The sequence below is a fragment of the Argiope bruennichi genome, chromosome 10 (assembly GCF_947563725.1).
Source record: "Argiope bruennichi chromosome 10, qqArgBrue1.1, whole genome shotgun sequence".
Taxonomy (NCBI): domain Eukaryota; kingdom Metazoa; phylum Arthropoda; class Arachnida; order Araneae; family Araneidae; genus Argiope; species Argiope bruennichi.
In genome coordinates, this window is record NC_079160.1 from 37651900 (window position 1) to 37676315 (window position 24416).

At 27.5% G+C, this 24416-nt stretch overlaps 1 protein-coding gene across 1 annotated transcript; it reads right to left on the reverse strand.

The window, feature by feature from the left end:
* Positions 1–2667: 2667 nt before the first annotated feature.
* Positions 2668–12570, reverse strand: LOC129988768 (uncharacterized). The gene is made up of 3 exons (XM_056097034.1): positions 12483–12570; positions 5997–6330; positions 2668–2920 (listed from the first exon to the last, which is right to left on the reverse strand). The coding sequence occupies exons 2-3, from the start codon at positions 6238–6240 to the stop codon at positions 2805–2807; spliced, it is 360 nt and encodes a 119-aa protein (XP_055953009.1). The 5' UTR covers positions 6241–6330; positions 12483–12570; the 3' UTR covers positions 2668–2804.
* Between the last annotated feature and the right edge of the window lie 11846 nt (positions 12571–24416).

Consider the following 24416-nt stretch of genomic DNA (forward strand, 5'->3'; position numbering starts at 1 on the left):
CGAAAATTTAATTCAAGTAAAATTTGATTAAAAATTGCATCACGTGATCAAGATCCGAATCCATCATGACATTAATAAAGAAAAACAGGTGTCTAATTATTTATGATGTTGAAATTTAATTCATATATTTATAGTATCACGTGAGCAAGAATTAAGTCCATTTTGGCAGAAATCAAGGAAAAATTAATGTTTGTTTATTTGCCATACGAAAATTTAATTCAAGTAAAATTTGATTAAAAATTGCATGGTTTTGTAATTTTTCGTTAGTAAATTTTTATTTTATTTCAAAACAAAAAAAAAAATATTTTGATCTCTACTATTCAAATAATATTTGCTGGCGTGAGTATTATACATATCTGTTAATGTTAGAAAAAAATTCACATGAATAAAGCGAATTAATGTTTTTTAAAAAAAGATGTTTGAATTCAATACAGTGTGACACTCTATTTAAAAAGGAAAAATATTTGCATTTTTTTATAAATTATTTCGTTTTTCTTCCCTGACCAAATAAAGAAGAAATGTTTAAAAATTTTATTTAAGTTTTTTTTAAAAAATAATTTTGTTTATGAAAAATTTGAAGTGAGGAACTTTTGTTTGTATCAAAATGTGCTATGGAGATTTTTATGAAAGCATGAATCTTGAAATTTTTTCACTCAATTACAATTAGGATTCCAAAAGATAAATGAATAATCTGCCTATTTCTTCATGTGCATTTGTAAATAGGTTGATTCAAACTATATGGATGTAATTTCTCATGTGGTCCTTTCATCAAACTGTAGAATTGTGTTAAATATTACAGCAAATCTTTTTAAAAATATCTTTTTAGGGTTACTTTTGAATAACCTCGACTAGATATCCTTCATTTCAATAAGACTATGCACAAAACAAAGTTCTATATTTAGAAATATTTTTCTCAAGTGCATTGCCATTTACAATCCAAAAATTTCTATGAGTATTTTTTTTCACTGAATTTATTTAATTGCTCGATGTTAATCAAGTTGTATGAAAATATACATTTTTTTCTTCTCAATTTTAATTAAGATACTAAATTATTTGTTCTTTGCTATCTTATGTATTAAAATATTAATTGAATTTATTTGTATTTGAATTACTGTGACTAAAGTAAAAATTTTCGTTAAAGGTTTTGGATGAAAGGTTATGCTACTTTCAAATTATCAAAAGTAAAAAAAAAAAAAAAAAAAAAAGTGTTTATTTCATGTTGAAACATTCAATTTCTAAGAGGTACAGCATTTCAAAATTGTATCTAGAATTTACAATTTACAGAAATGTATTACAAAAATGTATCTAAATTTTACAATTTTTTTACATGCAATTCTTCTTGTTTTGCTAATACATGAATTCAAGCATTCTTTATTGTTTGCATCGAAAAAATTAAAAAAATAATATAAAGAGTATATTTAAAGATTCGTTTAAATTTTAAAAAATTCTCAACCTTATTCCTATATTAAAAAGTACTGAAACATTAATATCTATAGATGAAATTAAAAAATAATGTAATTTACTATTTTCATTCATTTATTATTTCAAGAATTCTGTAGAAAAATAAAACAGTTTCAAGTAAAATAAAAAATATGCTCTTTTCATATGCTATTATTTTTGTACATCTCGTACTTCGAAAAAAAAGTTGTTTTTTTTTTTTTATTTCCAGATATATGTTTATCACTTGCTTTGAAAAAATATAGAAACTTCAGTACATAATTATATGAATTTTTAGAAACTATAACTCTTTTCCTTAATAAAATAGTTCAAAAAATTCTGTACATGTACAGATGATTAATTTTATTACATAATTACGTGCATTAATTCTATTAGGATGATTCAATTCTGTAAATGTCGTACTTCCATTAAAAGGACTTTTTTTATTTTCATGGTATAAAGTGACTTTATGCTTTGAAAAATGGCAACCATCAGAAGATTATTTTTTTAACTTCAACTTTCACTTGTCTTTTTGTAATAGTTCAAATTATCAGTAGTTCAAGCTAATAATCAAATTATGGCCCACATAAATTTCATATTTTTGTATACTTTCAGAGGATTTTTTTATAAATAACAACCAGGATCCTTTGGTTAAAATATGCATAAGTTTAAGCAGTATTTTAGCGCTTTCGAATATCATATTTATAACAAGTACGAACCATACTGAAGATTATAAGAGAAAGGAAAATAATCTGATGAAAAAGAAAAAAAAGCATACTTGATTAGACCAGCAAAATACTTTTTTCTGGCGCAAAAAGAAAAGAAAAAGAGAAAAAAAAAAACCTGATAGGATTTATGCGACTTGTTATTTCTTATGTTCATGCAATTAAGCCTACTTACGAAAGAAGGGAAAATGTCACAGATGAAACTATTTCTCTTTTCAGATTTGTTGATGATGTTTAATATTCGGCTGAAAAAGAACTTCTGACTAACGAATTTCTGAAAAGCTACATCCTGGATCATAACTTTGTAAGTAGTTTCTTAATCTTATCATTAAAGAATCCCAGTGTATTAATATTAATCTAATTATTAATACATCTCAAAGTATAAAATGAAGATTTTTGATTTAGTTTAGTTAAGTAATATAAATAAACCTTTTAGAAGAAAAACGAGGAGAAAAGAAAGTGAAAAATGAATAACAGATTTTTCATAGAAAATCTTTACATCTGATTGCTCATGGAATTTTTGAAATTTTATTGCAGTATAATAAAACACTCATTTTTTATCAAACACTTAATTTTTAATTAAAAAGTATTCATTTAACGATTGCAATTTGCACAAAACAACAAATACATTAAAAATAGACGTTAGAAATAGTCACTTGGCCAGACTTGAATCCAGTTATTGTTGGTATTATTTACTACAACCTTGCTTCGGGCACTTGCCGTTACTTTCTTTGGTTTCGGTTTGTATCCACTTGAACCTAAATGAGAATAAAAAATTACTCTTTAAAGACACCTTATTCTTAGTATATTGAGAAATAAGCCTTTTTATCTTGATTATTTCCTAATTCTTAATTTATGTTTTAAATATTATCGGGGTTTTTTTTTGCAAATTTATTCCAGGTGACACCATTATTACAAAAGCAATATTAAAATTAATTACTCTATTAACAGGCAATTAGATTCAGAAAATAGTTATCTGTTGTTTTGTTACCGAGAACAAGCAACTTTCAAAATGCGAAAACTCTAGCAGTAAGGAAATAAGTGGAAAATCTTTTAGGTTATTTCATTTTAAAAAAAAGAAAGATATAATGTTAAAAAAGTATGTAAAAGTGTGATAAAAAATAATTTTTTTCTTTAAAAAACATAACAAATACAGTCTTTATTTATATTGACACCTTTTTTAAAACCGTGACTACTTTAGAATTGACTGTGTTATGTTCAACAGTAAACAGACTAAGAAAGTATCAATTGATTCGATTTTAAACGATGAAGATTACATAAATATCGTTAATATATCTTATCGCTATCGTATGAAAAGCATTGTTTAACATCAATCAATATCTTTAATATGTATTTTGACTTTACAAGAGATTTGGAAAAGATTCCACGAATTACCTCACATTCTTTTACATGCTATATTCTATATTTTTAATTAATATTTATTCAATGCCAATTCCTTTATATATTTTATTGTTTTTTCTCTTAATTATTCCTGGTGGGTCTGAAAGTCTTTACAGGGTTTATTTGGTTCTGAGCAGATTCGCATTCGATTAGCTAACAATTACTCTCATATCCTCTGTGGTTTTATAGGTTTCTTCTTTATATATCTTCAGACATCAAATATTTTCAGAATGCCTATAATAAATGGCAAAACTATTGAATGACTGAACTGGTAAAATACAAGCACCCACTGCTTATATAATTCTAAAAACGCATCTTACTGTTACATTAGTACTCGTATACAGACATTACTACTGTCCTAACTTACACTTTGTTTTAGGCAAAATTACGATCAGTATACGAAGCTGAACTCTTTCCAAATTATATAATCCTTTAAAATCACTACCAGAAATATTAAGTGAGATTAGGCATCCAAAAACAATTAACTTTTATAATTAATGAGAAAACATTAATTACAAAATGAAAAGACATTAGCTACAAAATGAAAAACATTAATTATAAAGAACATTAATTGAAAACTCAATTAATTTTTTCTAAAGTCCATCCCCCTTATCCTAAAAAGTTATCAGGGCTTCAAACTGTAAGGTTACGCCGTTACTTATCACTTTTTAAAAGATACCCTTTCAATATAGCATTATTTTCAAAAAAGCTCTTAAAATTCAAAGCCCATCTATATTTTTAGGAGAAAAATGACACTACCATTTCTGAGTGCTTGAATGCCCACTTTTTAAGGGAATTGGAATGTTCATAAGAAAATTAGAAATCTTGAGATGTAAATAAAATAATTTTTTTACATCTCAAATAAAATATAATAATAAGTAAATATTATGAAAATTTTACGAATTTTTTATGAATTTTTTTTTTTAGTAAAACTGAGATATTTTTATTATGAAACAGCATCTGAATATTTATTTTTTTTTAAATATTTGTTTTCTAATAGCCAATCAAATATGTGTTGTATTCTGATGTGATAATATTCAAGTTCACAACCACTAATCAGGGCATTCAGAAAAAGAATTCCAATAAAATAAATATAAAATTAATATTTTTCCTGAGAAGAAATTCAATAATTGTAGTGAATCTATTTTCATTTTAATATATTTAAAATATTTTTAACCTAATTGCATAAAAAATATAAGTCCTTAAAAATTAAAAAAAAAGACATTTTTCAGTATAAGGAAGCTTTTAAAGAATATATTACTGAGGAGAAATAATTATAAAAAAGGTTTAAGAGATTCACAAGGCTTTTAAATATTGCAATAGTTTGATTGCAATATTTAAATTGATTGATTTCATATGATAAAAAGAATTTTAAAAGCGCGAACCAAGATGTTTTTAAAAAATGTTTAAGTTATTTTAAGTCTTTTAAATTCATTATCGCATTTCGTATAGCCAAGGAAATAACATATACTTTTATTAAAGGGACTATGCTGAATTTATTGAAACAGGTTGCATCACCCCTAGTGATGAAAGAAAGTAGTTTCAAAAATAATTAAAAAACTAAAGGAAATCGGCCAAAAAGTCAATAAGAAAAACGTACTCTATATTATAATAAAAACATAGGGAAAAATTTCATAGAGTTATTTAAAAAATTTGCAGGGATATTTCTGATTAAAATTTTGAACCTCCAGTGACTTCAAAAAGGGTTCGTCCTAAAAGTGAAAAATATTTTCTCCAGTATTATCATACAGTTTTTCCGACTTTAAGCAATGGCAGTGTTAATCAGTGAAATTTAAACAACGAAGAAAGTAAACAAAATAATAAAAAAGGAAAATCTGAAAAATGCTCTCAATGGGAGGGGGGAAGATAATTTTAATAGCAAATATCCCCTCCAATTTTATTCCATGAAATTTTTTCCTATACTTTTTTTATGGTATAGCGCGCATTTTCTTGGATATTTTGGTCGAACTGCTTTATCTCTTTTTTTTTTTTTTTTGTAATGTAGTTATTTTAATGCTAGGGACTCTGCAACTTGTCTCAATACATTCAACATAGTCACTTTATTATATATACGTGATAGTTCCCTGGTAATAAGAGACACCTTATCGAATTTAAAGGGCTTAAAAGGATTTTATCGATCACCCTGTAGATATATCTACTAATTAGATTTTTAAAAGTTAATTTATAACTTTTCAGCTTTGAAAGTTTAACATATTATATATATTTGTAATAATTAGACTGTCCACAATTTTACCAGGTGAAAATTGAAAGATCATTTTTTCCGTAAATGCAAATCATCCCAATTTTTAAAAAAATCTTGTCTAACATTCAAGAATGGTGCTTCGTATCTAGGACACTGCGTGGCACTTCCAAGGCGCTTTCGTAATATTAAACAGAGATTCAGAAAAATGATTTTAAAATGAATTGACTTACTTGCTTTCTTAGCAGCTGGTTTGGCAGATAATGTAGTTTTTCTTGTCCATTGCTCGACTGTTGTTAACTTTTTTGGAGCAACTGTTGTTTTCTTCTTGTACGTTTCTTTAACTTTTTGCTTCACGCTGCAGTTTTTCGGTACCTTTACGGAAGAGCAGGAAGCCCTTTGGACAGGGCCGGACACCTTTCGACATGTGGACACTGACCACGAGTTGTTCTTTTTCTTTGCAACTGTTCTCTCCATTAGTAGCCGATTAACAAAAACACCACAGTAGAGGGAATAAACAAGGATTCTAGTTCAAGGCATCAATCGTTTACTTGTTTTCAGAAGTTCCTGTGCAAAAAAGTAACAACGATTTTAACTTATGCTCATTTGACTGATTCAAAATTGTCGCGAACAGAAGAGTTTTAATTTCAACAACAGGATTGAAAATTTTATAGAATAAAGTTATATTAACCATGAAAAGAAAAAAAATAATATCAACATTGAAATGACATCTATTTTCAAGGTAATCAGGTATAAAAAGAATTATTTAATACTCTTTTGACAATATTAACTTTGATATTTATGTTATCTTATCGATTACTTTTAATCCATAATATTACAATTTGTAAAGGGACGAGACTCTATAATAATAACTTCATATGAAGTAGATGAAAAGAATGGACGAATTTCAGGAACAGTTATTTAATTACTTTCTAAGTTCCACATTTCTCAAGACAAAACAAACACAAACACGAAAATACACGACACTCGCTTAGAATACAATCTAACAATGATCACCAAGAAGGATAATGGGAAATATACTTTGATGTTAATAAAACAACGCCATCTGTTGCATCAAAAGAGTTTCAGGAACAGTTATTTAATTATTTTCTAAGTTCCACATTTCTCAAGACAAAACAAACACGAACACGAAAATACACGACACTCGCTTAGAATACAATCTAAAAATGATCACCAAGAAGGATCAGGGAAAATATACTTTGATGTTAATAAGACAACGCCATCTGTTGTATCAGAAGAGAAGGTAGCAGAATTGTAATATAGTGGATCTTTCGTACTACACTTATCTATACTTATAATAAAGCTCAATGTGTGTGTGTGCGTGCGTGTGTGTGTGTGTGTGTGTGTGTGTGTGTGTGTGTGTGTGTGTGTGTGTGTGTGTGTGTGTTGGCGCTCTACAGGCCAGGTCATTTGACATACAGCTATCAAATTTGGTACATGTATACCTTAGAGGTCGGGAATGTGCACCTGGGGTCCCTTTTTTTGAAATTTTAATTATTAATTAAAAACTAACTTTCCCGCCAAAAAAATCTTCCATTTTCCCCACCGCCAAATGAGTAAGGCTTCAGTTTTATTTTCTCCCAACAGTAATGAGGCTAGGGTTAACATTTTTCGGCGGATTATTTCAAACGATTCTGTTTATTTTCTTAATGTTTTATGCATTTAAAATTAAACATTGTTAATTAATCCATGTTTCAGATTCATTCTGAAGTACTTTTGAATTAAAATAAAACAGAATAAAGGAAATTAAAAAGGCATAATCTGCATAGCGTTACCCCAACTGGCGTAGAAAAATTCACGCATTTTCGTTACCTTAACTGGCGAAGAAAATTCACGCCTGCGCATTGTGTTCTGATTGTTGCCATGACAACCGTTATCAACGGATGATTTAAATTATTTTTAGGTTAGTTGCATGGTTAATTTCATATATGATTTCATATATTAGGTTACTTTCATATATGATAGTTTTATTATTGTTTAAAATGTTTGTAAGTCTTATCGAACACAATATTTCGTAAATTATTTACAACTCAAATCTTAGCAATATGAAGTATAAAATAGTCTTGCAAATGGAAATAGTCATTTCCTGTTTAAAGTTCAAATTTCAGTTTAAATGGCATTAAATTAGGAAGACACGTAGCACAAAGAGCATTACCAAATAGATATTCTAAAATAGTACGTTATACATCAATAAAAATTTGAAGTTATATTTCAGAAATACTTTCTCTGAAGAATCCTTTAAAGTAAAGTAGTCTCTAAAAGATTTAATTGATTTTTTAGCAACCAATAATCTCGAAGTATCAGTTTATCGCCGAAGGCGGCTAGTATCTCTAAGCAAAAAGAGGAATAAACAGTGAAACTCGTTATTAAGTTTGTTATTCAGCATTGTTTAAAAAAAAGCAGAATAACTAAAACTTCTTACGCTACAATTAATGAAATAAAAATATTTTTTATATAAACGGAGGCTTGGGATTTAACACGTTTATTATATTATTTAAAAGAATTTGGTAAGTAAATTAGCTAAAAAAATTTGAAAATTAATTAATATATTAAACAAATTTTTTAATTTCATTTACTTTTCATTTTGCAATTTTTTTATCTGTCGTTTCTCAGCTCACTACAAGTGATGTCATTAGTATCATTAAATGATAAATAATAATAACTGATTACTAATTAACTAATAATTATTAACTGGTAATTATTATTTGAAAATATTTAAATAGTAACGGTCAGAAACAATAAATAAATGCGCAAAATTTCAAGATTCCACCATAAAAAAGAAGAAGAAATATATTAGTAAATTCTACTTCTAGAATAATAAAATGAGCTAAATAAATATATTTTTAAAAAATAATTGAAATCCGAAACTCAAGTTCGAAAAATTGAAACGTGATAAAATGTTGAGCTTCATTGGTCCTTTTTCATTTTCAACTGACGTTATTACATCACCCATTGTGTTCTATTTGCAATGATTTTTACATCACTCAGTTTAAAGAAAGGCTGAAACGTGAATATTGGTAAAAACAAGAGTATGAAATTATTCCTGTTTAGAATAACTTTTGAAAATGTTTTTTAAATTTAGTTTAGTTTAGTTATATTAACGTCCCGTTGTAAAGCAACACTAGGGCTATTTTGGGACGGACCTCGTAATTTTGAACCGCGGTCAGATGACGAGGACGACACCTGAGCTGCCAAGTATAGAGATAATATTGTAATAGTCAAAAAATTCGAACTCGAGATTTTGAAGAATCTCCTCATTTTAGAGACCCCCTTGAGTTCGAAAATCATATTTTTTGGAAAATGTCTGTCTGTCTGTGACAAAGATAACGCAAAAATTCTTTGACGAATAAAATTTAGTATTCTGTCTTTACATCAAATTTGTGGATTTCTATCAAATATTGAACAATATCCGGTAAAAGGGAGTCTGTCTGTCCGGTTGTTCGAATATAAGTTAGCACGAATAACTATAAAACAAAGAGAGCTAAATAGATAAAATTCATTACATAAATTTAACATCTTTAGTATAAACACTTAGCAAAATTTGATCCAAATCTCTAAAGAAACTGACCGTCTGTCGGTCTGTACTTTCAGAAACATGTAAACGTGACAAAACAAAAATGCAATGACTTAAATATACCAAATTTGGTAGAAATTTTGGGACTTTAAGAGTAGTTTTGTATCCAAGATTTGTTTCAATCGGTTGGGAAAAAGGCGTCTAAATATCAAAGTCGATTTTTGTATACTTTTAGCCCATGCAGGGATTAATTGCCAAAAGCTCTCGCCAAGGATTACGATAGATACAGTAATAATGCTGCATTCACGCCAAAGGTTAATATTTTACAACTATTGTACGCCAATGGCATTCAAGGCTTTCACTGGGATAACATCTATATTAGATAAAAGGCGAAAAAGTTTTGGGAGACCACTTCTACTGATCCAGAAAATATACTAGTCTAAAAAATGTAATTACATTTGTTTACTTGGAAAATAAAAATCCTTTTTCCTGTTTCATGAAGTCAATTCACATGACATCACAGTCACTTTATAAGCATCGCAGTGACTGACATCTGACAACGGTTGATGTCAGAAAATGTTTGTTGTTTTGTTTGATGTTTGATGTTTAAAATGTTAGTCAAAATTTTGCCTGTGGTGTCCAAAAACGCTGGCATAACTTTTATAAAGGAGGCCTTCTATCCTGGGAATTCCAATTTGGATCACTATTAAAGCCACCTGTGAACTGATACGTTTCAAATAAATCAACTTAAATGTAAATTAAAAATGTAGTCAGCTCACGTGACAAATGAAATTGCGCATGTCATTTAAAATGTAACTGTATGTAATGTTACTATACGAAGTGGAGTCCTTCATATAAAATATGCCACGGATTCAAAACTTAAATCTGAGCAGTAACAAGACTTTATCATGGAAACATAAATTCAAAATTTCATGAACAGAAATTTTCATTAATTTTTTTCTCTCTTTTTTCTTGCATTATTTTGTAAATTTAGATGTGAAAATACAAAATCATTATCTGTATTTCTATAGAAAGAAATTAAAATTTGCGAATAAAATGAAACGCATAAAAATCTGTAATAATAATATACACACAATTTCTTTCTTATGGAAGGTCGCTAAAACCTACAAATATTTATTTAAAAAAAGTTGGCATCGTTCATTAAATTATTCTGAAAAAAAATTATATGTGAATATAAATACTTCAATACGTGCTTCACATTAAACCAAAAGGAATGCAATTTCTTTGAACTCACCGTATGGTGAAGATAATGGAAAATTAATGAAAGAATAATACTTATTTCTATTGATTAGTCTGGTTCAAAATTTGACATTGAATTATAATTTTATTTTAAATGGTACTTTCTAAAGCTGATAATTGAGTTTATTTTTTAATTAATATACTCACATACAAGCGAATATATATCGACAAAATAGTGTTAGTCCAAAATATGATATGCATCTGCATTTTTTGTTGATAAAATAATACACTATATTTAAATTATATATCTCATTCTTCTTTTCATTTACTCTCAAATAGGCAGATAATTTACTTGGTGACAAAATAATCCAAAATTTAATGAGATTTAAAATTTTAGTATAAAAGACCTTGAACCATGTCTCATTTCTCTAGCTTGTTTCATTTTTGAAGTGTCGTATTGACAGATGGGATATCGTTCACATTCAAATTAATTTACAGCATTCAGAAGAAAACTAAAACATATCAATTTATTCAAAGGTCAAGATAACAAATTTTAACGATTGTAATACTTTCTCTTGGCGTACATTACATACCAGATAGCAAAATCGGATATTTGACTTTTTATGAGAACTGAGCTCTTCTCGATAACGAAAATCATTGAATGTAAATTGAAAATAAAGAGAGGGAGAATTGTAAATAAATTTTACATCTAATATAAAAATATAAGAAGAAAGAATGAAGTGTTTTCATTATAGAAGAAAATATTTAGTTTCTGGTTTTATTAAGGGTTTGAGTAAAAAGTCCGAATTAATGTTACAGTTATTTATTTACAGGTTACGTTACACACTGACAATTTACAAACAAAATTTTGAAATAATTTTTAGATATATATAAGAGCGTGGATCAAAGCATGCAGTATATGCCGTTGTCTAACCTGAACTGAATCATAGCACTACAAAACTTCAGAGGGCGCTGTCTGTGACGTCATCATAATCAGCTACAAGTTCTTAAAGTGTTTGCTTTCTAATAGCAAATCAAGTATTTGCTGTGATACCACCATCTTACCACATAATAAGTTACACATTTTAATACGTAACAAAAGAATTCTGTATAAAATCACTCCAAAATTGGCATAATATGTGAATACAGGCTCAATAAATACAATGAGCATTGTGTTTATTTTAATATATTCAATATAAAAATTTAAAAAAATACTTATATATGTCTTAAAATTTCAAAATCTAAAAATGCTTGACTTTTTTATTATAAATATCTTCTTAAAATTAAACTAAAATTATTGACCATAAATGAATAACAATCGATTTAACAAATGCATAATGTTATAAATATTGTAGTATAAAATTTCAAACGATTGCAATAAAAAAAAGTTAGTTACCATGTTAAGTAAATTTTTAAAAACAAATTTTAGAATTTTTGGCTTTTCAAATCTATACACTTTATACATTTAATAATTAGAGAAATCTCTCTTTTTTTTTTATCTGACTTAAATTGAAAAATGCAATTTTTTAAAATACAAATATACCCACTTCCCTCAAACAATTTGCAACGACTCGTTTTCAAAGTTAGGCTTACAGTATACCAGAAGTATTTGAATTTGTATCTTAAGGAAGACAAAATCGCTGTTAATCGGCTTGTTTTCAAAATTATGCTTATAATATACCAAAAGTATTTGAATTTGCATCTTAAGGAAGACAAAAATCGCTGTTTGTAAACTTGTTTTCAAAGTTAGGCTTACAGTTTACCAAAAGTATTTGAATTTGCATCTTAAGGAAGACAAAAATCGCTGTTAGTAGACTTGTTTTCAAAATTAGGCTTATAACATACCAAAAGTATTTGAATTTGTTTTTTAAAGAAGACAAAATTTCTGTTAATAAAAAAATAAAAAAACTTAATAGAATGGAAATCATGAATAATTTCTTCAAATACATAATTCGTTAATACATAAAAGAAAAAATGAGCTTACCTCCTAATCATTCAAACATGGTCAAACCAAATACCGTTGAAGCGAGGAAATTTTGACATCCTTATCTCGTCGAATGTATCAAAGTACATGTAATCCACTAAACAATCCTATCTATTGAACTTCTATTTTCATTCCTAAACCACGGGACAGTTAAAAAAGAATATAAGAAGAGATAATTGTTTTGTAGTGCAGCAATATTAAATCAACTTCAAAATACATGAAATACATTTCAATTTAAATATTTTCAGAATACTTATTATTATTCGTAAAATTAAAAATTCATGAATTTCTTTCGCATATAAAATTTCTATCGTATTTCGTATATTTTAAACATTTTTTTTTTCATATTTAAATTGTTAAACAATATAATAACTTCTAAATAATAACAATATAGCAATTATTGTAACTGACCAATTAAATTCAAGTCAGAAATTCAGTTAAAATAATTAAAGTTTTTTTGGTTTTGTTCAGTATCAAGTACAGTAATTTTTAAAAAGAAGTACATTTTCTTTCCATTTAAAATTAAAGTAAAATCTTTCGATTTAGAAAAAAGAAAAGCAATCGAGTATTTTGAAAACCCGGATTAAGAATTCTTTACCAAAGAAATGAAAAATATAGAAGTTAAGCCCTTTTTTTTTTTTTCATCATAATTAAACTAAACCGGCTTAAAAAGGATTGAAAACAGCTCATGGGAAAAGTTTTTCTTTTCAAATCTGTCGAAGAAAATATTCCGATAAAAATGAATAAAATCGAATTACTGTTTCTTTCTTTTCGAATCTAATAACCTTATCAGTACATATTTATTCCTACAGATTTTTTTTTTAAATTCAAAATGACTTTTTTACAGTATCTTACTTAATTTTTACTTTTTGGTTATAAATTTTTCGCATTACTCTATTATCCATGTAAAAGAACATAATAAAATAAATAATAGAAAATTTTAATCCATTATATTTTTACAAGTTTTATACTATAACTCTTGGAGTCATAGATTTATCTATGTTCTTATAGTATAATTCTTACTTTCTTTGCCATATATTCTTCTATCATAATTCTTGCAAGCATAGTTTTTCTATGTTTTTATATATCGTTTCTTGTAGCCATAGTTTCATCTACGTTTTTATACTATAATTTTTGTAATTATGATTGTATCTATATTCTTATTCCATAGCTCTTTTAGTCCTAATTATATTTGCTCTTTTTATCATTATTTTTATGTTCTGTACCACAGATTCTTATGTTTTATTCTTATACTTTTACTATAGATTCTTATGAAAATTTTAATTATTCAATCTTAAGATCTCGAAATAGTTCTTTTTTATCCTATTTGTCTACAAGTCAGCTGGTAGAAAAAGGGTCTCTTGGGTTAAGTGTAAGGGATATTAATCAATCAAGTTTGACTTCGATTTAACATATAACTCTTATTTAAATATCCTATAGCCAAAGTCTAATAAATGTTGTTTTAAGCTGAAAATTCTGAAATTAAAGTTATTCCAAGAAATCTAAAATTCCAGTCAATAACCAAAATATCGAAAGTCGATTCTTTTTACTTTTTCTTAAACAAATAGAAGAAATACTGTAATCGTTAAAAAAAAAAAAAAAAAAAAAACCCTTGAATTTGAAAGTTTGATGAATCACCACGTTTCACTTCTTTCAGAGGTCGAAAAACACATTTCAGGTATTATATATGTATGTCTGTCACCATATTAGCTCAAACCCGCTTTGAGATAGAGGACTGAAATTCGATATATAGAATTACGACCAAATTTGTAGATTTCTAACGCATTTTGAAAGACACCCATTCTCAGGAAGTCTGTCTGTCTAGCTGTTCGAATACAAGTGAAATCAATAACTCCAATAACTTCAACTGAAGTTTTGTATCAAATTTTGATGACAATTGGCAGTAAAAAGGCATAAAAGAAATATATTCTCGCTATAGATTTGGTAAAAATGTTAGATTTACTACAAAGAATTATATTTTGTAACTATCATTTACCTATTCATGGTAAATATTCTGGGATAAACCCAAGATCCACATTTTTATGCGGAAGAAGGGGGATAAAAGTATGGAGTGTTTATTGAAGAGTAGACAAGAAGGAATGAGAATAAGGAGAATTTATTGAAGAGTTTTTTCATATTCTCATTCCTTTGTTTTTTTGAAAATGTAAGTCATAGATATTTGTTTATGTCTTTATATTTGCTTAGAGAAAATGCAAGTCATAGATATTTGTTTATGTCTTTGTATTTGTTTAGAGAAAATGTAAGTCATAGATATTACTATTCTTTCTTAACTCGAATCTCAAAACCAAAACTATCGAACACGTATTCTCCCACGTGGAAAGGATTGAATTAAGACAGGTCTTTTAAATAAAAAGTTAAATTTTATTATTAGCTTCTCTGATAAACAAGGATGGATTATCACTCTGACGATTCTAATACTCGAATATTCTTTTTTTTTTTTCTTTTCTCAAATGCAAGGATGTGATATCAGATTAATGATGTTGAGTTCGCAAATACATGTGAAGTGGATATTTTATGTTAAAAGTTTATTACGGTAAGTTATTAATTCTTTAAATGAACAAAATTAGATGACAGGATGACTTAAGAAAAAGAAGACAACTGATTTTTTTATCAAAACAATTATCTCTGTTGTTGCTAGACAACCAATGTTGCTATCGCACAAAAATTAAAATGTACAGAAATTAAAAATAAGATGAAAAGGAAAACATAGAGGACGCTACACATGTTTAAAACTGATCATTTCTTAAAAATAGTAATTGACAGCGTTTGGCTATGTAGACGAGGCTACATGATGACGTAACAACATTTGACAACAATACTTAAAAACAACAAAATTAAACATATGATGTTATGCTTTTACATACGAGTAACATTATCGGCGCTTAATTTCTAATGAGCTGCAAATATCAAAACAATTTTCTAGTGAGAAATTCACTGAATGAAATTATTGGCACGTTCGTCAAAGTTTGGCATCTCACATTCGTTCATGAAGTTGTGCCAACAGATGGCAGTTAAATTATTCTTTATAATTATTACATTTTACTGCTGTAATATTTGCTAATTTGACTCGGAAGAAATAATAATTTATCATTAATAAACGTTTAAACTGATGAAATTTTCCCCATGTAATTCAAGATAAAATTCTTCAAAAAGACTATACATATTTAGCAAATAAGAAAGTAAGTTTCAATGAAAAACTCAACTCAAAATGATGATGATAAAAAATAACATTCGTTAATTGAATCTTTGTCTTTTCTTGAAACATAAACCCCGAGACATTTGCAAAGAAAATTAGTCCAACTCACTATCAAACATTTCTGTCTTTGAACAAATAAATGCAAATCAAATTTTGTCAAATAAGTTAAATGCATAAGTCCTATCTAGGCAAGCTATGAAAAAAAAATCAAATTTTCTCTTTTACTTAAATTGTGGACATAACACACTTGATAACGAATATCATTTACGATTCGTTTACGAGACATATCTTTCTTTAATAAATATTTATTCAGTCATATCTAAATACTAGAAGGGAATTAATAAGAGGGACAATATTTGAATATCTCTACTTTATTCTGAAACTTTAATAGCTTCTTAACAATCTCAAAAAACCAAATAAATTTTAAATAAAAAATAAGTGATTTACAACGATTTTTTAGAAATGTATTAAGGTTTAGGAAATATGGATTTGTTTCCAAAGCAAAAGACACGAAGAATTTGATGATCAAACATACCCTTAACAATCGTAAGACACTTTTAGAACCAACAGGAGTGGTTTTCTCTAAACTTCCTCACATATTCTCTGATAAATTCACTTGCGCTTTATTAACCTTACGCCTATGCCGAATAATGGTTAAGAAAGGGCCTATTAGAATGTTTTCGTTGGCAATTAATCGTTGCGATGCAGTTAATAAACAAGTATTAGAAAACCTATTTTGAAAGACTCTTTTTTTTTCTTTTTCTTTTTTTTTTTGATGGTGCATTTGTATTTTGGACGTCTTTCTTTCAGATCGATCGAAACTAAAAATAGATACAGAAATTTACTCGTGATCACAATATCGCACCGCAAATTTCTTATATTTAGGTCATGGGTTTTTGAGTTAGAGTGTTTATGTGCTTTTGAAAGTGCAGATTGTCAATCCCATGATGGATTAAGCTCCAAATGTGATGCATATCTGTACTTAGATTTTGAATCTGTGTATCAAATTTTATCCTTTTAACTCTCTCCGTTCTGTAGCTACCATGTTAACTTTCATTCGAACAACCGATAAACAGGCTTCCTCTGAATGAATTTCGTTCAAAATTTTCTAAAAACCTACAAATTTAGCCTAAAGGCAATATCCCAAATTTCAGCTGTCTTGATCAAGCCGTTTTTGAATTATTGCTTTCAAAAACAGTGAGGCATAATTCCAAAAGTATGTTTTCCGGATTCAAAGAGATCTGAAATATGGAAATTCTTCAAAATCTCGAGTTCAAATGTTTTGACAATATCAATAGTTTCTTTTTATACACTTCGTTATTGAAAACAAAATCGACTATCGACTCTCTCTCAAAAAAAAAATTTTTTTTATGAATTTTCTTAGGTTTGTTTAGCTTCACTATTCACTTTTCGTTTTACGATACACTTAGCTCTCCAGAGACAAAAACTGTTCAAGGAAAACAAAAATAATTCTGGAATTTTGAAAAAAAAAAAATGATAATTTCTTTACATCCCCGGAAGACATTTTAAAACGACCTATTATGTTTTAAAACTTTCTTAAATTAAAATTTCTTGCAAGATGTTTTTTTATTGATGGTGATATTTTTACATTTGCTATTACTAACTCTTTCACTAATACACAATATCAATACTAAAATCATTTGTTTTATCAATGTTAAAAATATGTTAAAGTTAATATGTTAAAAACATTTTTATGCTAATATGTTAAAATTATTTTTTAAATCTCCACATAGAAGTAAGCGCGATTTAACAAAATTAGGTAAAAATGATTAACAAATGGAAGGAAGATTAAAGATATAGGAAAGTTTTCACTTTAAGAAGAATAGTTTCATTAAAAACAGAACAAAAGCAAATATTCCGAACTACTTACTAACATTTTTATAACCATATTATTAGGATCCTTAAAGAAAGTATAATCACCCGAAGTATAATATTAAATTCAAAAGCAAAAATATGCTCGTGAAATTGTGTATTAAATTAAACATTGTGAATTAATCGATCTTTCAGATTCATTCTGAAGTACTTTTGAATTAAAATAAAACAGAATAAAGGAAATTAAAAATTTCTAATCCGCATAGCGTTACCCCAACTGGCGTAGAAAAAATCACGTATTTGCGTTACGTAACTGGCGTTGAAAATTCACGCATGCGCATTGTGTTCTGAATTCCGCATTGTGTTGACAATTATTATTAACAGATGCGGAGTGGATTTAAATTATTTTTAGGTTCGTTGTATGCTTTTGTAATTAAAATGTATTTATGTTAGTTATATATTTTTTGTATATGCTTATAGTTTTAAGTGCATCGTTTTTTAAGTAGTTTTTTTAAAACCTGTTTTCAACCGTTTATTTTAAACGATTCGTTTTATTTTCTTAGTGTTTGATGCATTTAAAATTAACATTGTTAATTAATCGATCTGCTCATAATGAATCTAAGAAAATTTTGTTGGAAAATTCTTGAGATATTAAATAAATTAAAAAAGATATTCTTTAGTGCCCATAAAGTTTAAACGCTGAGTGACTCTATTTTCAGTAATCAGATTATAAAAAAAAATGCTTTGTTTCAGTAAAAAATATTATTATATTAATTGAAGATTAATTCTTTCCACTTTAATTTAAAGCATAAATTCTACGGGTGCTAACAGAAAATGAGAGAGATACATATTACGTTATGATTGAAGGCCTTTATAATATTATGAGTGAATTATATGACAATCAAAATTTGAAGTTTTAAAATATTTTGATGAAGAAGCTATTAAAGTAGGAATTGCATAAAATATTTAATTATTAAAATTTTAACGAACATTAAGATTGGCGAACCGGCTGGTCGCCAAAGGCGGCTAGTAAGTAAATAAATTAAATAAAAAATAATTGGCATATGTACCTTAAAATGATATTTGCAAATACCATGCCTCTATTAATCATCATGATTAAATTTCTTGAAACACACAGACACACCTCTTTCTTTGTTACATATTATTGATAGTAATAGTGCGTATATCTGGCTAATTTTCTATTATACTATCTGCCTTTAGTGACTAAATGGTCGTTGGGCATATTGATTACAATTACTTTCAATTAATCCTCTTAAGTAATATTTAATCCCCCCCTCAAATAAAATATTTTGAAGAATCTAATTGTGATGAAATCAGAACCATATTATTATTACAGCTTTGCACCTTTCGCGTTCATTGTGAAAGTAAGTCATATTAATAGTGTTAAATTCCATAGCATAGTACTATTTAAAAGGTAATTATTCAACTAATATGTTGTTTAAATTCCATGACATCATAACACTATTTCAAATGTTATTATTCAACTAATATATTCTTTAAATTCCATAGCATCATAGTGCTATTTAAAATGTAATTATTCAACTAATATGTTCCTTAAATTCCATAGCATCATAGTGCTATTTAAAATGTAATTATTCAACTAATATGTTCCTTAAATTCCATAGCATCATAGTGCTATTTAAAATGTAATTATTCAACTAATATGTTCCTTAAATTCCATGACATTATAATACTATTTAAAATGTAATTAGTCAACTAATATGTTCCTTAAATTTCATGATATTATAATACTATTTAAAAAGTAATTATTCAACTAATATGTTCCTTAAATTCCATGACATCATAACACTATTTAGAATGTTATTATTCAACTAATATGTTCTTTAAATTCCATAGCATCATAGTGCTATTTAAAATTTAATTATTCAACTAATATGTTCCTTAAATTCCATAGCATCATAGAACTATTTAAATTATAATTATTCAACTAATATGTTCTTTAAATTCCATAGCATCATAAAACTATTTAAAATGTGATTATTCAACAAATATATTCCTTAAATTCCACGAAATCGTAACACTATTTAAAATGTGATTATTCCACTTTGCATTCCATAATGTCAGAAAATTATGCGATTATGCAAGTACAAGGAATAATGAAAACGGTGTAAATTTCAGTTCAACAAAAAATATCTATGGTTAAAAACTATAAACAAAATACCTTTCAAAAATTCAGAAAATTCAGAAAAAAATTCTTATTATGTTTAAATCCTGGTCAATAAAATACAATTTTTTTTTTAATTTTAAAGTAGAGGGGTGGAATTAGTTTTTGAGCAATAATATTTTTAAGTGTCAAAATGCCAAAATCTGGCATAATTTGTAATGAATTAAAATTGAACTGAATTCCAAGTAGTACATTCCTATCTTTTAAAGTATATCTGCCAAATTTGGTTGCTACTAATTTAAATATTCCTGTTTGAAGAGTGCCAATAAACACTCACATTCTATACCCACACTCTTCTTTATTAGTAGTACAGATAAGTGGATGAACATAATTCTTCATATTCTATTTCATCTTAGGTTTCTTGATACTGTCACGTCTCTACTAATAAAACAGGAGAAAGTTGTGTGCGTGCGTGTGTGTAAAAGAGAGATAGCGTGTGTCTCTCTTTTTGTTTGTCTCTCTCTCTCTCTCTCTGTGTGTGTGTGTGTGTGTGTGTGTAAAAGAGAGATAGTGAGTGTCTCTCTTTTTTGTTTGTGCCTGTATGTGTGTGTAAAAGAGAGATAGTGTGTGTCTCTCTTTTTGTTTCTCTCTCTCTCTCTCTCTCTCTCTCTCTGTGTGTGTGTGTGTAAAAGAGAGATAGCGTGTGTCTCTCTTTTTGTTTGTGCCTGTATGTGTGTGTGTGTGTGTGTGTGTATAAAAGAGAGATAGTGAGTGTCTCTCTTTTTTGTTTGTGCCTGTATGTGTGTGTAAAAGAGAGATAGCGTGTGTCTCTCTTTTTGTTTGTCTCTCTCTCTCTCTCTCTCTCTGTGTGTGTGTGTGTGTGTGTGTGTGTGTGTGTGTGTGTGTGTGTGTGTGTGTGTGTGTGTGTGTGTGTGTGTGTGTGTAAAAGAGAGATAGTGCATGTCTCTCTTTTTGTTTGTGCCTGTATGTGTGTGTAAAAGAGAGATAGTGTGTGTCTCTCTTTTTGTTTTTCTCTCTCTCTCTCTCTCTCTCTGTGTGTGTGTGTGTGTAAAAGAGAGATAGCGTGTGTCTCTCTTTTTGTTTGTGCCTGTATGTGTGTGTGTGTGTGTGTGTGTGTATAAAAGAGAGATAGTGAGTGTCTCTCTTTTTTGTTTGTGCCTGTATGTGTGTGTAAAAGAGAGATAGCGTGTGTCTCTCTTTTTGTTTGTCTCTATCTCTCTCTCTCTCTCTCTCTCTCTCTGTGTGTGTGTGTGTGTGTGTGTGTAAAAGAGAGATAGTGCATGTCTCTCTTTTTGTTTGTGCCTGTATGTGTGTGTAAAAGAGAGATAGTGTGTGTCTCTTTGTTTGTGTCTGTGTGTGTGCCTCTCTCTTTTTGTGAGTGTGTTTGTGTGTGAATCTCTCTCTCTTTCTCTTTTTGTGAATGTGTGTATGTATGTCTCTCGCTTTCTCTCTATGTGTGTTGAGTATTTGTGTGTGTACGTGCTTACATGTGTGCGATGCTTTCAGAGGATCCCCTAAAAAATTATGTTAAATTTAATGTTTATGTTAATTTTAAAAACAGACTCCACTAAGCGTCATATGCTCCACTAAACCTTGCAGATGAAAAAAGAACACTCTAAGACGGTGAGCGTCTTCATAGCAAACACGTTGACTTTTTCTACCGTATTAAGATATCAAGTAGGTTGTCTCAATTATGATTATAAGAATTAACATTTAACTATCACCAAGTCTATAATAAAAAATAACACTCATTAAGTATAGCTTTGTCTTTTCATAAAGCATAAATTACGAGAGGTTTGCAAAGAAAATTAACTCATCTCTATGCCAACCAATTCTGTCCCTTGAATAAATAAATGCAAATCAAATTCTGTCAAACTTGTTAAATGTTTAAGTTCTGCCTAAGCAAAGAAAATTGTCAAATTTACTTTTGCGTGGAAATTGCGGACAGAAAACGCTCGATAACGAATTTCACACGATATAGTTTTATTAAATATTTATTCAGCCATGTCAAATACCAGAATGCAATTGATAAGATAATTATTGTTTGAATAACCTGTGCTTTATTCTGAAACTTAAATCGTTCATTGGTTTAAAAAAATTGATTTTAAAATTAGACTGGATTAAACTATATACAATGGAAATATAAGGAACTGGCCACCTATGGTGTCCAGTTGTTTTGCCAAAATTCATGATTTCTAACAATTTCAACGAAATATTTTGTGTAATTTTGTCTTAATGATTTCCACATTAAAATATTTTTAGCTTCACATTCGGTGGATAAATGACTAGGAGGGACTACAGAATGATCTCTCACTAGGAGGGATAACAAAAATGAATGGGAGAATCTTCCAATATGGTGGTTGGCTCTCGCCACCCTGGTGGGTAGAGAGATGGTGAGGGTCGGCTACTTCCTGTCGATGATGGGACATGCTTCCTACAGGAAGGGTTGTACCGTGTCCGATGATGGTCCTTAGGATTCAATCATAATTCCCATCAGTCTTGTTGTCGCCACGGTCCAGTCAATCAGATTTATCCATGTACTTTAGTAGCGGGTCGAAGTAGTCGGTTAAGGTAGGTTACACTATTCTGTTCAATGCATTATATATTTCTCTAATTTTCTGTCTATATATTTATATATTTAATTACATAACAAGAAAAAAAACATAAGTATTTAAAAATAGACGCGCATAGACGAAAAAAATTACAGTAGCTATGTTTACAATTCTAAAGTTCAAACATCATTTGTAAATATGACAAAATTTCAAAAATTTCACTAAAAACTTTCCTTATACTGTAATCAATCGAAAATTGGTATTTTTATACTTTTGTTGTTATCAATGGGAAAAAAATCAGAGTGAAATATTGGTACCAACATTGAAAATGATCTGAGTTATAATGATAACTCAGATAATTGATGAAATATAATGTTGAAAAACATATTTAAAATATAAATCAGTATAATTTTTTAAAATTTTAATTTTAAGCTATGTAAAACTTATTTTTATAAACTATGTTAAACTTATTTAAAAACAGTCGCGCATAGATAAAAAAAAATTACAATAGCTATATTTAAAATTCTAAAGTTCAAACATCATTTGTAAATATGACAAAATTTCAAAAATTTCATTAAAAATATTCCTTGTACTGTAATCTACAGAAAATGGGTATCTTTATATTTTTGTTGTTATCAATGGGGAAAAATCAGATTGAAATATTAGTAGCAACATTGAAAATTATCTGAGTTACAATGATAACTCAGAAAATTGATGAAATATAATGTTGCAAAGCATATTTAAAATATAAATCAGTATAATTTTTAAAAATTTTAGTTTTAAGCTATGTAAAACTTATTTTTTTAAACTATGTTAAACTTATTTAAAAATAGTCGCGCATAGACAAAAAAAATTACAATAGCTATATTTACAATTCTAAAGTTCAAACATCATTTGTAAATAAGACAAAATTTCAAAAATTTCATTAAAAACATTCCTTGTACTGTAATCTACAGAAGATGGGTATCTTTATATTTTTGTTGTTATCAATGGGAAAAAAATCAGATTGAAATATTCGTAGCAACATTGAAAATTATCTGAGTTATAATGATAACTCAGATAATTGATGAAATATAATGTTGAAAAACATATTTAAAATATAAATCAGTATAATTTTTAAAAATTTTAATTTTAAGCTATGTAAAACTTATTTTTATAAACTATGTTAAACTTATTTAAAAACAGTCGCGCATAGATAAAAAAAAATTACAATAGCTATATTTAAAATTCTAAAGTTCAAACATCATTTGTAAATATGACAAAATTTCAAAAATTTCATTAAAAATATTCCTTGTACTGTAATCTACAGAAAATGGGTATCTTTATATTTTTGTTGTTATCAATGGGAAAAAAATCAGATTGAAATATTCGTAGCAACATTGAAAATTATCTGAGTTATAATGATAACTCAGATAATTGATGAAATATAATGTTGAAAAACATATTTAAAATATAAATCAGTATAATTTTTAAAAATTTTAATTTTAAGCTATGTAAAACGTATTTTTATAAACTATGTTAAACTTATTTAAAAACAGTCGCGCATAGATAAAAAAAAATTACAATAGCTATATTTAAAATTTTAAGTTCAAACATCATTTGTAAATATGACAAAATTTCAAAAATTTCATTAAAAATATTCCTTGTACTGTAATCTACAGAAAATGGGTATCTTCATATTTTTGTTGTTATCAATGGGGAAAAATCAGATTGAAATATTAGTAGTAACATTGAAAATTATCTGAGTTACAATGATAACTCAGATAATTGATGAAATATAATGTTGCAAAGCATATTTAAAATATAAATCAGTATAATTTTTAAAAATTTAGTTTTAATCTATGTAAAACTTATTTTTTTAAACTATGTTAAACTTATTTAAAAATAGTCGCGCATAGACAAAAAAAAATTACAATAGCTATATTTACAATTCTAAAGTTCAAACATCATTTGTAAATATGACAAAATTTCAAAAATTTCATTAAAAATATTCCTTGTACTGTAATCTACAGAAAATGGGTATCTTTATATTTTTGTTGTTATCAATGGGGAAAAATCAGATTGAAATATTAGTAGCAACATTGAAAATTATCTGAGTTACAATGATAACTCAGAAAATTGATGAAATATAATGTTGCAAAGCATATTTAAAATATAAATCAGTA